Source organism: Artibeus jamaicensis, unplaced genomic scaffold, assembly GCF_021234435.1.
Source record: "Artibeus jamaicensis isolate MK-2021 breed Jamaican fruit bat unplaced genomic scaffold, CSHL_Jam_final contig_1015, whole genome shotgun sequence".
Classification (NCBI taxonomy): domain Eukaryota; kingdom Metazoa; phylum Chordata; class Mammalia; order Chiroptera; family Phyllostomidae; genus Artibeus; species Artibeus jamaicensis.
The window spans coordinates 17,561,436-17,577,172 of record NW_026521194.1 but is presented as its reverse complement, the minus strand read 5'-3'; the positions used below and the strand labels follow the sequence as shown (position 1 = coordinate 17,577,172).

At 39.5% G+C, this 15,737-nt stretch overlaps 1 protein-coding gene across 2 annotated transcripts in view; it reads left to right on the top strand.

Moving 5' to 3' along the window:
* Positions 1-15,737, top strand: part of ADAM23 (ADAM metallopeptidase domain 23) — a 146,849-nt gene that overhangs the window by 110,673 nt on the left and 20,439 nt on the right. For both annotated transcript variants that reach the window (XM_037166033.2, XM_037166032.2), the window contains exons 16-24: positions 157-228; positions 803-892; positions 2,095-2,175; positions 6,666-6,716; positions 7,320-7,383; positions 8,705-8,810; positions 10,746-10,865; positions 12,382-12,550; positions 14,540-14,651. In XM_037166033.2, coding sequence (XP_037021928.1) covers positions 157-228; positions 803-892; positions 2,095-2,175; positions 6,666-6,716; positions 7,320-7,383; positions 8,705-8,810; positions 10,746-10,865; positions 12,382-12,550; positions 14,540-14,651 — 865 coding nt within the window. The remainder of the gene's footprint in view (positions 1-156; positions 229-802; positions 893-2,094; positions 2,176-6,665; positions 6,717-7,319; positions 7,384-8,704; positions 8,811-10,745; positions 10,866-12,381; positions 12,551-14,539; positions 14,652-15,737) is intronic.

Genomic DNA, 15,737 nt, shown 5'->3' with positions numbered 1-15,737 from the left:
TAAGTGAACAGCACTTCCCACACAGACACATTTATAAGATGCCGTTCCAAGAGATCCCAGAATATCATGTGACAGCTGACTGAAGGGCCCTATTGGTGTGCTGATTTTCTGTGATCAATTAAAATGTTTTCCTTTTCTCTCCCTAATCTCTTTCAGCTATTTGAGCCCACGGAGTGTGGCAATGGATATGTAGAAGCTGGGGAGGAGTGTGACTGTGGTTTCCACGTGGTAGGTATCAGGGTTCGTTTTTCCCTGCAGCGCAGCTCCCACCCAGAGCAACGATGGATAACATTAGTGAGAAGCCTGCACTGTCGTTGGCTGTGGTCTCGCGCTGCCTTTCTTTCTGATCTTGCCCTTCAGTGCTTCATCCCAGTTCAGGCCCTTTAGAATTAGTCATGTCCTTTCGGCCCCATCTGAAAAAACCTAATAGGGCCTTCTAATCAAATTCCCCACCTCTTAAAAATTCATAGCTCACATTTCTATTTCTGTGTTGTGTATTTTTTGTCTTTATAAAACTACATTGAGTGTGAAGAATGTAATAGAGCTATGCAAGGGTGGGGTACCTGCTATGAAATAAGCTGTCTTTTTTGGTAGAGAAGCCCTTTCATAGAAGATCATACTTCGTTGCGAAGTATGGCAGGAAGGAAATCTATCATTGTTTAAGTGATTGTTTCTTTCCTAAAGTACTTTTTTACTGTAGTATAATCTCCTTGTCTGGATTATGTACAAGTCAGATGTGGAGAGAATGCTGAGTGACAGTGGGTAAGCTTCCTCACTTACTTATGGGAAGTGTTTTTTCTAGGAATGCTATGGATTGTGCTGTAAGAAATGCTCTCTCTCCAATGGGGCCCACTGCAGCGACGGGCCCTGCTGCAACAATACCTCGTGTCTGGTGAGTTTCCTGATAGTTTCATCTTTCTTTTCATTGCCATATTAGCTGAACATCCCAGTGTACACATTGAACATGTGTATAGTTTGCCACAAATTGGTTGGTTGACAGGGTGCGTGGCAATGTTGTAAAATCAATAAATCTACCCAAATTCTGTGGGCAACAACATTTACCTTTACTGTAATTCACTGTCAACCATCCTACCCTCCAAGGTCTCCTTCAAAATACATTCATACTTCTATCAAAATAGACATTGCCAGTTGCCCTATTAATGCGGGTGAAGAGCAGGTTAAGTGGTTGAATAGAAGAGAGACGGTTTCTGTGGTCTTTTCATTTTAGACCCCGAGCGTAAAAGCTAGTGCTCACATTTCATACATTTAACTCTTTAAATCCCCTATAAAGACAAAAAATTTGCATAAGAAAGTACTGTATGAATGTGTGTTTGTTTGTGTATGGGCACATAGTTCCTTCCATCCATAGCAACCAGTTAATTTTGAAAAGCCATTTTTTTGAGTCTTCCCATTCCTCATCTGTAAAAACATCTAATATTACTTTTACCCATAAAACTACACAGTTTTGATTATTTTATGCAGTATTAATGGGTATTAAATATTACGGTATTCTAAAAGATTTTAGCTTCGCTTATACTCACCTTATATCCAGATTATAAATTGTTGAAGGTAATGGGCTTTTTAGTGCATCTTTTACTTACCCCTTCTCAGACAAACAAAATGCCTTGTATACAGAAGGCGTTCACTGGTGTTACCAAAGGGAACCACTGAAATTTGATTGTGTATATTTAGCTAAAGCAAGATTAATGTCCAAGATCATCATTAATTAGTGGACATTGGGCATGTACACAAATCTTCAGAGAAATCCTAAATGTTTATATTTTAGTGTTGTTCTGTCTTAAGACACACCAGTGTTTCATCTTTGCATAATTGCTGTCACATTGTGTTTTACAACTGATACTTGGAGACAGTGGGTTGTGAAATCCAAACATTCACTGCCTTGGCTAATGATTCATATTTACTGCTGAGAGCGGTAACCGGGCCTTGCTTCTATTCTGCAACCATCTTGCTAATTCATACAAGGAGTTTGGTTATAGTTGTGAGAGAATATCAAAATTATAGGTGAGCATCAGAATGCTAACTCTTTGAAATATTAACTGGTACTAGCTCCTAATGCTGAATTTTGATTTGCAGTTCCAGCCAAGAGGGTATGAGTGTCGGGATGCTGTGAATGGGTGTGACATCACCGAGTACTGTACCGGGGACTCTGGCCAGGTACGGCAGTCTGAGTTCTCGGTACCTCCTACAGCTTTGCATTTGGATCCCACGTGCAAATATGCTTGGGCTCCTCTGCTTTGTTTTGCTTTGTTTTGTAGTAATTTCCAGTTCTCCACCCTGCCTTTATTTTAAGAACATTTGTTGTGATTTTTGGATCTAAATATCTTTTTCTTCCAAGTTTCCTTTTCATAATTAGTTCCCTTTATATGGTTTATACCCAACTAATTGATTTTTCTTTCCTGGTCCCCACATCTAAAACACTAATGAAGCACTAATGTACTGTTTCCAATCATTCTTAAGCCACAAAACCCTTTTTAAAAACAAGATTTTGGATGGAGGCCCAGCAGGGAAAGCAGGAAACAAGCAGCACTGCTCCGGGCGGAGCGGGGCTGGGGGCGGAGCGGGGGCTGGGGGCGGAGCCTCCTTTCTCAGCCCCTGCTTACGAAGCCCAGCTTCCCAGTTCACAGGCTGTGGCATGATCTTCCTCACGTCAAAATTACTGTAACATTATAATTAATGTTGACATCTAACCTTCCTTATTTATGTACTTTTTAAATTTTTTATTTATTTTTAGAGAGAGAGGAAGGGAAGGAGAAAGAGAGACAGAGAAACATCAGTGTGTAATTGCCTCTCACATGCCCCCCACTGGGCACCTGGCCTGCAACCCAGGCATGTGCCCTGACTGGGAATCGAACCAGTGACACTTTGGTTCGCAGCCTGCACTCAATCCACTGAGCTACGCCAGCCAGCGCATACTTTTTTATGGCTTTAAAAATTAATGTCATGTTATTTAAAGCCTTAATTTGTCATCCAAATGAACATTTCTTGAGCACCTACTGTGTGTCACATACTACTGTAAATACTGGGATGTGGCAGGAATAGAGATGGACAAACCCTTGCTCTTCTGGTGCTTCTGTTCTGCTGTGTGGAGAAAAAATGAACAAAATATCAGACGGGGCTAAAAGCTAAGCATAAAACGAGGTGATGTGAAAACAGTGGTGGAGTGGGAGCTTTTGGTGGGGTGGTCAGGTGTGTGGTTTTGGAGGAGCTGGCATTTAAGCAGAAACGCAGATCGGAGGGAGCTGGGCAGCAAAGAGCAGGTACGGAAGCTTGACTTCTTCAAGAAATGCAATGAAAGCAGAGCTTTCAGTGAAAGAATAGCAAGAACAACTCAGAGGGAAAGTCAGGAATCAGGACAGGTAGAAACTTGGCAAGAATTCTGGATTTTATTTTACCTTCCTATTCATTCTGACGTTACTTAAAAAGTATTTCCTATATCACTAACCATTTATTACACAAATATCATTTTTATGATTGCATGAATCTCTCGTGTATATTAGTTGACTTTTGTATCCAGCAATGGATATGTAGATTGTTGGCAACTTTTTATTATGATAATTAATACGGCAGAGATACCTTTATGCATTTTAAGAGTGTTTCTTGTTCAAGGTCAGCTAATTAGGATAGGTTCCTAGGAGTGGAGTTACCTATGGCCAGATTGTGTTGTTTCTAAGAGGCTATCAATAAGTAGAGTAGAAATGGAGGCCAGTATATCATTTTTATTATTGAAAATGTCCAAGTTAAAGCCATGGCTTAGTGTGAGGGCTAAATGGCCCTCTTTATAGATCCCAGATTCAGGCTATAGCAACAGGTTACTGACAGAGTTGGTCTGGGCTGACTTCTTTCCGCAATGCCTGGCCCTTGGCTTGTATGTCATGGAGGAGCTAGAGAGTATGATTTATGGGAGTGGGCAAGAGAGGAGTAGCAGACCAGAGCTGGAATGCCATTGTTCTTCCCAAGTATATCAACTAGTCAACTCCTCTACCTGCCTGGGAAAGACCTGAGTGAGGGACCTGAGAGGAGCCGGAGTTACACTGAGTTTCCTTCCCTGGAAGGACAAGAGCAGAGGGAAAGAAAGGTTCCAAGTGACCTCTTTGAAAGTTCTTGATATACATCATCTGGAACTCAGTCCTCACGGGCCCTTGTGAGGATATGGTACAGTTGACATGTGTTCAGGATGTTCTTTTGTGATTTTTTATGTGTATCTGTTTCTTATATTTAAACATGTAAATAGGTTTCTTTGTAAATGTGTTACAGTGTAGTGGCAAAGTGTAAGAATTATGTGGATTCTTTGTTTTATGTCAAGTATTCTGGCATTCCTGATACACATTTCCCTGAGTTATATTTTTAACTTTATAGAATAATACTATTTTTATACCCATCATACATTGTTTTGGTCCTGTCTCTTCAGCTCTTTTAGAAGTATAATATTTCCATTTCACCCTTTAACTCCTGAATTGTCATAGCATTCCCTACAAACAGGGCTTTTATAATGAGAGCTCAGTGTTCAACCAGATATTCTATTGTCTAAGTTTTTTTAAATGTTATTTTTTATCTCATATGTCTAAAGTAAAAACTGCATTATTAATTCCTCAGTGGCTTATTAGAATAGCATGTTTTCTTAGTAATAATTTCCTTAAATGACAGGATGGAGCCTGAAATAGGTAATTGGCAAAGAGGGATTGAGGCACCTTCTAGTTCTTTGGCTTTGTGAGGCGCAATGAACTTTGAATTTAATCCATCCTAATACTGATTAAGAAAATGTGATCTCTGAGAATTTCTGCATCTCTGAGAAATCAGTATGATTGGCGACATTATGACTGTATCTCTTTTATCTCAGAGTATGTTTTTGCTTAATTTTGGTATTAGCATCAACTGCTGGCTTTGAGGTTCTTTTAAACTTCACAGTTTATAATGGAATAAGCTATACTCGCCCAGCTGAGATATGTCATGTCAATAGGTAGTAGAACACGACTTAAAATAAGCCCATTTAACTGCTATCTCACTGAAGTCTCCCTCATGGGAACCGTCTTGTACGGCACGGAAGTGGGGTTGGGGTGGCCTTTGGAGGAGTCATCTCGAGCTGTGCTCACAGGCCTGTTACTGTGCAGGCAGAATAAAGTACCCAGATTTATGGTTCTCCTCTTTTAAATGTCTCCTGAGACCATAAAACATTCCCTAATTTCCCTTGTTAAATGTTCCAACGACAAATCACTGGCTTTTATTAGCCCAAACTAAAACTAAATTGATTAGAAATCTTGCATGTAGCTGTGACAGCTTGTAATAAGGTACAGAATTTTTCATTGGTAAGGAATTCTATGAGTCCTTTCTTATTGAACCATCACAAAAGACCAAACACGACAAATTAATTTTAGACCCTGACGTGCCTATTGTGGTAGCAGCATTTCTTGTTCGCTTTTGTTCCATGCGGTTGTATTTGTCTTGGAGTCAGTGAATAATTAATGTTAGTGATTAATAAGATAATGACTGTGTTTTGAGTGGATTTGGATGGATGAAAGAGACCACAGGGATCTCTGTTTTTGTGTAGTTGGCTCAGTATGCCAGGGTTTAGTGCTGATGATTATATTCTTTGAATAGTCACCATCAGGTTGAATGAAAAGCTGTAGTGAATGACTGCTTATAACAGAGTCGGATATTCTGTAGAAAGAGGTAGAACTCAAGCATTTTATCTCAAAGTGTTCCGACTGGAAAGGGAGAAATAAAGGATGAATCCAATTATTTGGGGCCTGCATAATTGAAAAAGTGCAACTGTCCTTTCCTGAGGAGGTGACAGAAAACTGAGGGAGGACCTCAGTGCATGTTACTGTGTTTCTTACTTGCCACGTCTGTGTGCGTGTGTTTTTCCCCTTTTCGTATTTTCTTTGAACATTGTAGTAGAGACTTCGGCTTGAACTTTTTTTTTTAGCTGACTTAAATGTGGCAAATGAAATGCACAGAGAATAAACACTTAATGTATTCAGGGTCAATTGGGGCGAAAATGAAGTGTACTTTTAAATTAGTATTTGATAAATAGACCTGGCAAAAGAAATACCCATCACGTCAGGATTGTTCTAGTAACAGGTCTGTGGTTTGAGAGGTCAGAAGTGTGATGGAGATACGGCACTTACACTGACTTGAAGGGAGGATCTTCCTTCCTTCTTTTCTTTCTCTCTCTTTTTCTTTCTCTCTCTTTTTCTTTCTTTCTTCAATAATGTTGCCTATAGGTGAGCATTGTGGGTGTCAAATGCAGATTTGACATCTTCCACAGAGCTGAGCCAGCCTATAAATTAGCCCCTGAATGTGTCTGCTCCTACATAACCAGCTGATTCATATCCCTTCATTGTCCATTTTAATGCCTCTGCCTTTATCTCTGTAGGCAAGTGAACATAAGTTATCATTCCGGTCTGCGTCATGGAAAACAGAGAGGCATAAAAAAGCACCAACTGTGGACCTAATTTATTAGTTTTTACCTATAATGGGAGAATTAATTTGGAATAATCTACTTAAGGAGTTACTCATCTTTTTCCCAAACACTTCTAATTATATATTCACCATGCTTGAACTTGTTTGCTTTTCTTATATATTATGCATATAACCAGAAGGTATTTAACATAATGAACATTAACTAAAAATATTGTATTTTTCAGTGCCCACCAAACCTTCATAAACAAGATGGATACGCATGTAATCAAAATCAGGTATGCTGGCATATTCATTTTAAATGTGATTTTAAAAGGATTTGTTTACAAGGGTCTTTTAAAATACATGAAATTTTTGAAAGGAAATTACAGCTCAAACAATAGTAAATTATTAGAGTGGTCTAACACAGAGTTGCTTTGTATCGTACCAAATGCTAACTATATTATATTTAAATCTGATGATAAATTGTCCAGATTTAAGGGCAAGAATTAGGAATCTAATTTATTGAGTTGTGACTATCTTTCAAGAACTTCAGTGTGTTTATTATGAAAAATATGACAATCTGTTATAATGTGTTTTTTCCTCCCTAAAGCCATGTGATAACCTAACTATTCACAAACAAAAGAAGCTGAGCATGGTTTTGGTAGCATCCAAAGAAGTATACCAGCTTTTGTTTACCATAACATTTAAAATTTTAGATGATTAAGTTAGAGTTAAAGAGCTGTACTATGAGGTCCGTTCTGAGTTTTACATTTTAACTGCCTGTTAGGCTTGCGCTTGTCCTAAGATGTTTGTGATTCTCATTTTCACTTTAAAAATTGTGGGGGAAGGAAACAGAAGTGTCTCCGTGTGCCTGCTAACGTGTGTGTCCCTGTCCCCAGGGCCGCTGTTACAGTGGGGAGTGCAAGACCCGGGACAACCAGTGTCAGTACATCTGGGGAACGAGTAGGTTGCGTTTTCCTGTTGACAGTTACCCACAGTCTTCTCTTCGTATTGTTCTTTTCTGCCAGTCTTGCTGAAAGAGATGTATAGTTTGGAGTGATGTTTTATTTTTAAAAATCTGCAAAAGGATGTAAAGAGAACTGTAAATCTTAGTCCCAGAACCACCAGTAACAACTGCCGAAGTTAGCAACTGGTCATCAGAACTGAACAGTGTCGTTCATTGCTTGTGCCTGTAAGAGAAGGGATAGTGCATCCACTTGGAAAGACTGGGTTGAGTGCAATGGTTACGTTCATTACCCAGCCTTTTGCATAGTTTATTTTGTATTCTGGATTTAACAGTTACCCGCCAAAAGTAGCTTTCTGTTCTTTTGCCCCAGGAAAATTCTAGCTCTTACTTTTTTAAATTCTGCAATCTGTTAGCCTCAGTGTGAAGTGAAGAAACACAGGGGATGCCTGAAGTGCAGGCAGGTAGAGATTTGGGTGCATGGCCGTGATTCTCAGGACGTTCTGGGAATGTTAATATGTACCATCTTCCTGACATTGGCAGTGCCTCTCCAGTGAACTCCAGTTCATGAGGGCCAGACCAGTAGAGAGAGAAATGGGTCTGCTGTATGGTTGAGGCTGGGTCACCTCCAAAGAAACAAAAAGTACACAAAAGGAGAATAGATCCCATGCATAAGTGCTTGGCCAGTATCATTTAAGTAAAAGATTTACTCTTGGTGCTTCAGTTTTGACAGAGGAAGGATAGTAGAGACATATTTCTTTTCAAAGGTTTAAATATAGACACCCAGGTGCCAGTGTAAAATGTCGGTTGGCTAAGACTTTATAGTATCTCTTAATTTAATATAAAACAACACTACAAATGTTTATTAGGTTTCTATGTATCACTTGACTAATTTCTACTGGTGATCATTGCTACTTCCTACCCTCAAACTCACCAGCAAAAATTGGGAATGCATTTGACTCTCAAGTTAAAAGTAGTGGTGTGTTGGAGTGACCTTGTATTAGCTTGGGAAAGCCATCTGTTAAAATTTCAGGAATTTTAGAAGCCAGTCAACATCACACTGATACCTTGAAATTCACCATGTATTGCACCATGGAACGTTACATAATGATTTTTATACCATGGAAAAATGGGTCAGTACTGCAAATTAAGATTTTTTTCTAAATAATTAGTTGTCAAACATTTACTGGCGTGTCACTGGTATAATAAAGAGAACTACTTTGTTTAGAGAACTATAATATAGTTCTCTTCATTTATTTGTTTATTTATCAATAATAAAGATATCTAAAATAAATTTCTTCTCTCGCTCATCTCCAAAAGAGGCTTCAGGGTCTGACAAGTTCTGTTACGAGAAGCTGAACACAGAAGGCACAGAGAAGGGGAACTGTGGGAAGGATGGAGACCGGTGGATCCAGTGCAGCAAACAGTGAGTGGCCGGCCGTGGGGCCCGCGGAGTGGGCAGGGAGGCCCTGCTTCCAGTGTGAACTGGGCCCAAAGTAAATGGGACTGATTCGTAAGTCAGTGTTCAGTATTTTAAATTTTAAAGCGTACATTTAAAGAATATGTGGGTAATGGCCACAGACTAAACTGTTTCTATGGCATGGACTCACCATTTCTGTAAAACTCAGGAAATTTCTCACATGCTGTATTTTACTTGCTGTTTGTTTGGAAGAGATGCTTGGCCACGGTATTACAAACTAATACTGGGTTTTAATTGGGTGCTGTTGCTACAAGATAGGTCCTATGCATGGTCTAGTGTGTACACAGTTCTATAAGCAACACATATAGACTGTGCATATTTGGGGGGACCATTCTAAGTAAAATACCATTTTCGTTCATTTTGTGAACAATTGACAAAGTGTTTTTGCTAAAAGTTTTGGTAAGTTTATATAAAAGGAATCATACTTTCCGTATTATTTCGTATTTTGTTTTTCAAGTTCAGTGTTTCAAGTGTTCATTTTTTGCTCACTCGTTTCACTTTCATTCACAGTCATAGCCATACACCACAGTTTATTTCTCCATCCGTCTGTGTTGGTGGACGTTTCGATTGTTTCTGTGTTTTGGGTATTAAGAGCCATGCTGCTGTGAGCATTCTTTACATGCAGCTTGGTGCACACTCGGACACATTTTTCAAAGGCCTGTGCCTATAAGAAAAATTACTGTCATTATACATAAAATAGGGATGTATGTTTTCAGTGCCACCAAAGTGATGTCACACTGTTTTCTTTTTTAAATGGTTGTCCTATAGTAAACCTTCCCAGCAGTAATATGTAAATGAGAATTTGGGGCTTCATTCTCACCGGTGCTGGGCATTACCCAACTTTTTACTTTTATCTATTCTGGTGGGTGTGAACTGCTATGTTATTGTGGTTTTAATTTGCATTTCCCTGATTACAGTTGGAATGTAGTACATTTTCATGTGTTTTTTGGACAGGGGATTTCCTTTTGTGTGTGTGATGTACCACTTTAATTCTTTGCTCATTTTTTAAAAGAAATTCATTGTTTACTTAAATGGGCTGGAGGTAGGAGCCCTCGTGGTGGATGAGTCATTGAGTAATGTCACTAAGCACCCAGGTGATTTCTTCTACTTTTCCTTTTTGTCTTTTTGTGGAAATTTTAGTACATTAAAACTTTTTAAGGACATCTTATCCTTTTACCATGTTTTTTGTCGTTGACAAAAAAGTCCCATTTTTTTCCCTGTTGCTTCCCCCACCCCCCGCCCCAGCTCCCACAGTTGGTCCCCACTCTATTGTCCATATCTATGGGTCATTCAATCTTGTTCTTTAACTAGGCCCTTCCCCTTCTTTCCTTTCTCAGCACCCAGATAATTTCTGCCCCTTCACTCTGCAATTCGTTGCATACTGAGTCTGTACTTTATGCCCGTGAACTTAATGATTACAAGTTAGATGTAACGAATTCACATTCAAAGGCAGGAAGCCAAGGTAGGAACCGAAGATCTTCCTGTCAAGCTCTGACCTTCTGTCCGGAAAGCAAAATTCTCCCAAGCAGCTTCTTAGCCAGCTTCTTCTCACTCCTCAACACCCACCAGCCACTTTTAGCTCTAGATGGATAAGAAGGAAGGACAGCTCCGAAAGAGGATACAGGGAATGGAAGCGCATGACAAGCTTAGGCACCAGTCATGGCCATCTTTCAGGACTGAACAGTTTGCTACCTCCAAACAAAAGTGTGATCCCGTCAGCCAGGAAGGAGGGGAGTCATGGCCAACCAGCAGCATCTGAACCAGTGTTTCTGTTTGGAAGGAAAGAACATGTTTTCATATTTTAAATGTATATGGACTGAATAGTTTTGATTTTTTGAGCATAATTCCTCCTGTCTTACTCTTTTTTAAAAACATGTTTAGTGATGTGTTCTGTGGATTTCTACTCTGCACCAATCTTACACGAGCTCCACGTATTGGCCAACTTCAGGGAGAGATCATCCCAACTTCCTTCTATCATCAAGGCCGGGTGATTGACTGCAGGTAACATTATAGATTGGAAAACCTAGTGAATCAGGAGAATACAAAGTTAGAAAAATCAAGGGAAATTCCCTACTTCTCAGGAGAGGAGTGTTGACTGAGGTTTTATCATCACCGTTCATGCTAAGAGTCATCTATAAGAAAGACAAAGTTGTGTCTAGATTTGCAAATTACATTTGTTAAAGAATTGCGCCAGTTATTACTAGTGAGGCATTCTTTGTAATTATAATCTTAAGAGTAGAATTATGGAATCTCCTTAGACCCACGATTAAATCTTTAAGCGTTAGAATATGTCATTGTTTGAACACTGTGTTTTATTATTTATTACAAAAAAAAGAGTTTAAGATTTACTTCGTGTAGATGTGTCTGGTTTAGAAGGTGCTTTAATAAATACATCATCACATATAGAAAATATTTGTTAAAATATTATTTATAGCTGTAGGCAGACATTTGATATCCAATTACATATGAGTACAAAACACAGAAAATATGAGGCTTATTTTTTAATCCAGGGACTCATATTATATTCCAAGTAGTCATAATTCTAAGATGCTGTGCTTTCAATCAAATGGTACTGTCATTCAAAACACTTTGGGGATTTCTCCTACAGAACTGCTTTCAGCATCTGCAAACTTTTATCCCTAGTATCCTCAGAGTAGCAAGCTTTCATCTTATGGGAGGGAATGTAAGATCTGGAACCATCCAAAAGTAATTTTGACCAAAATTTAGTGAGTTGACTGGCCAACCAGACTGGATAATGCCATCTCAGTCAGATGGCTGCTGTTTTCCAGTGTTTCACGTGGCCCCAAAGGCAGTTCTCACAGGGTCTTCAGCAGGGAGACCTTCCCTGGAAAGGTCTGTTGTCCTCAAGTATAGTTTGAAGCACATAAGCTTCCTGTGAATATGCAGGTATTCACATGTCTCTAGATACACTGGCCTTATTAAATCAGTTGTTGTACTGGTATATTTGTAAACTGGTCAGCAGGGTACTCTGTCAGTAAGGGTAGTGTATTGACTATTATTCAAATTTAAGTTGTTTTGAACTTTGACATTTTAGGAGTAAATATCAGTAGAGAGGAACCCACTTTATTTTTTCATTCACGAGTAATCCAATCATCTAATGACAATTTTCAAAATATTTTTATTTGCTAATTTTGCTCAACATCTGCCTTTTTGTACCATGACACATCGGAAAGCCTTGGAGAGCGAATGATAATATTGGTTCTTTTATCATCTTAATGTTCGTCTTACAAGTGAAGATTTAGAACACACTTGGTATAAGTGACATTTTTTCCTGAATACAGGTAGTATGATAAAGGTAAAGATAGGTATTTTCTTTTGTCACGCCCTTTTATTAAGAGGTGGTGGGGAAAAGGGGAAAGGAAGTGTAGAGAAATGCTAGGAGAAATCCATATCCAAGGGCAGCCTCTTCAGAGTCCTAACAGCAAGGCTCATTCATGTTGCCATTGTATTTGTAAGTATAGTGCCAATGACCGTGTGAATATCTTTCTCCTTTTAGTGGTGCTCACGTGGTTTTAGATGATGATACAGATGTGGGCTATGTGGAAGACGGAACGCCATGTGGCCCATCTATGATGTGTTTAGATCGGAAGTGCCTACAGATTCAGGCCCTAAATATGAGTAGCTGCCCACTCGATTCCAAGGGTAAAGTCTGTTCAGGCCACGGGGTAAGTAGGCATCAGCGTTCCAGTTCAGACCTTTATTACCTGGCATCCTCAGAGTTCACGGCACCTGGACTTCCAGTTCAGGAACTCTCCTTCCGTGGCTGTTGCCAGTGTCTGCGCATTGAGTGTGATTTTATTTCCTTAGTACCCTTATCTGCTAACGATAACACACATACATATTGATATGCTGTATTTTATGCTCTATTTTGTCACTGGCTATTTATATTCACCACATCCTCTAGATACAGCTTGACATCTAAGGAGTTGGAAGAAAACTGATATAATTTTTAAAGGAACTGTGAAAACCCAATGTGATTACTTATACCATTGGAAATAAGTTGAACCCTCTCAGTGATTCCCTTTTAGCTACTCAGCATGTGTGCTGGGTATCTATGTGTGCAAGGTCACACCATGCTAAAGGTTGGCTGGCTGATATGATTCACATATTTAAAGTCCTGTGGTTATATTTGTATCATTGCTGGTCAAAGAGGTGCTCCCTCTACCGGTGCACATTCTTAATTCTATGAACAAAGTGTTCGGGCAGACACACCTGGCAAACCTAGGCTTAATATCTAAAAACAAATCTTAACAATTATTTAAACATGGCTTAGTGAAAGATATTTCAGAATTTATACAGACCTCAGAAATGGGTAAAAGAAACATGAAGAAACTGAGAGCCTTAACAGAAAAGGAAGATGCTGGGATGAAGGTTAAAAGGAACGAAAATATAGAGAGCTAAGCAGGTGCTGTAGGATAAACAAGGTAGAAAGACCTCACAAGCATATGCCCAGCAACTATAGTTTCAGGTTTGGTTGGACCATAGGCTCACAAGGGAAGCTGTGCAGCCTAGTGATCAAGAGCATGGATCAAGGGCTAGAAGGAATCCTTCTGAGTCTGAATCCTGGCTCTGCTTCTTGCTGTCCCCATGACCTTGGGCGAGTCACTCAAGCTCTCTTGTTCCTCAGGGTGCTAGTGTGAGGATAACTGAGCTGCTGTACATACATCACTTAGCATAGGTACCTGGCATGTAGTAAATTCTCATTACTTGCTGCATTAAAGTCAAAGCAGTGGGCAGAACCTTTCCTTACTCCGTCATTGCTTTGTAAGCATTATAAAACTCAATACACTGAAAGGGCCCTTGACTCTCAGCTATACTTCCCACTTTTTCATCTCGTTAAAAAAAGAGTCCCATTTGATCTTGTTAATTATAATCACAGTGTTATAACATTTCAGATGAAAACACTTCTTATACCGGTAGGCTTAAGGTTGATTTTATCTGCTCTTAGAGTCTGTTTCTGAATGTTTTTCCCAGGCAGATGAGGGTTTAACCTCCTCTGTCTGCAGTTTGCAGACGGTTATGTGTTTTATCTAAATTTCAAGACCCTTCCAGCTGCTGCTTGGTCCTCAGAGGACGAGAGAGGAGACAAAGACCACTTTAGGAGGGCCTTAGCCTGGCCCACTGAGAGAAGAGCTGTTCTGGGCAGGCAGGGAAGGTGGGAGCGGTGCTCATTTGGCTGGACAGGGCCACCAAATGAAATTTGGTGTCAAACGTGGTGAGGTAATTCAATGCATTGGTGATTTATTTCTCCTGGTCTTTATCTCTGGCAGTGCCTCTTGGGACCAGTCTCTATTAATTCCTTGCATTAAGCATATATATTTCTAAAATATAGTTTCTAACAACTGCTTATGAAAAAACTATCAATACATTGTCAGACGTGTACTTAGATAACATCAATGTGAATGATTAACATTTAAAATAAGATGTCTTCCTTTTCATCTTTTTTGTTGTTGTTAAGTAACTGGAAAACCACCATTCACCTGCCTGACCCATACATGGTTTCCCCTTGTCTGATATCTAACACTGTGGCAGACTTTAAAAAACTCCAAATGGCTCCTAACATGTCTGCCTGGCCCCACGTCTCTTTCACGTTTATCATCAGTACTCTGTCAAGGACAGGAAACTGTTCCATCTCTGTTCTTTCCTCTTTACAGGTGTGTAGTAACGAAGCCACTTGCATCTGTGATTTCACCTGGGCAGGGACAGACTGCAGTATCCGGGATCCGGTCAGGAACCTTCATCCCTCCAAGGATGAAGGACCGAAGGGTTTGTGTGATTTCGGTTTCACTTCCCAGCTTGCTAAATTCATTGCTACTCTTCTGAGGGTGCCAGTAGAACAACTTAATAGGTTTGAATGGAGGCACATAAGAATATCTCTTTAGCCATTGAAATGTGTAGTTCATGTTACTGCAGAATTAAGGATTTTAGAATTGAAAAATTATTTGAATTATCTCTTATTCTAGAACTGAGATTAGGAAGAAGTAAATATACAATTTTCCTTCTTCCACTTTCCTTTAAACTTCATTCTCTTTTCACCACCACAGATGCTAATCATTTCATAGTTTGTCTGAGCTATGTCAGTTTTCTCATAGCTGAATCTTTGTGGATGACATCCCTCAGTACTTCAAAAGTGAACACGGAGCTTGTCCTTCATGCTCTGTGTTAAAGACACTTTTGATTTAAGAAGCAGTTGAATTTTTTCACGGGACTTGACTTCTTCAAAGAAAACACAAGAGATCTGAAACTTGTTTTAATCACCCATTAAAAGGAGAGAAATTAGAATTTTAAAAGTCAAAGGAGTCTCATTGAGCAGCTAACTACACCACCCTCATTCTGCAGATCACAGCCTCCACGCCCTGAGGTCAGGTGGCACCTGTGCTCATCCAGGTAGCCTGAGGCAGGGCTGGTGCCCAATATCAGGCCCATTCTCCTCTGTTAATGTAATGCTATATTGTAGTCGGTGTCTTCCTGAATAGGGTAATCACTTTGTCATTAGTCTCCCTCATCACAACCCATCATGTGGTTTTCAAAGATCAAGAAAAAGAGTTGTCAGTTGCACTGCACAGACCTGAGAAACCAAGGAGTTACTTGAATGAATGGTGTCTCCCAGTGAAATTGTCCAGTTTCTCTCGGTACTGCTGACAGTATCTTATAAATAATCACCATGCTTTTTTCCTGCAGTTAGGAAAAACAGGTATAGAAATAGTGTCATTTTGATCTGCCTAGTTTTAGATAAAAGCTTATTTAAACTCTCTCAAGTTCAGTGTTATTCATATGGGAAAATATGATTTCAAAAGCATATGAAAGTCTAAAGCCCTCAATTCCTGAAGAGATTTGGGCTATTCAAGTACG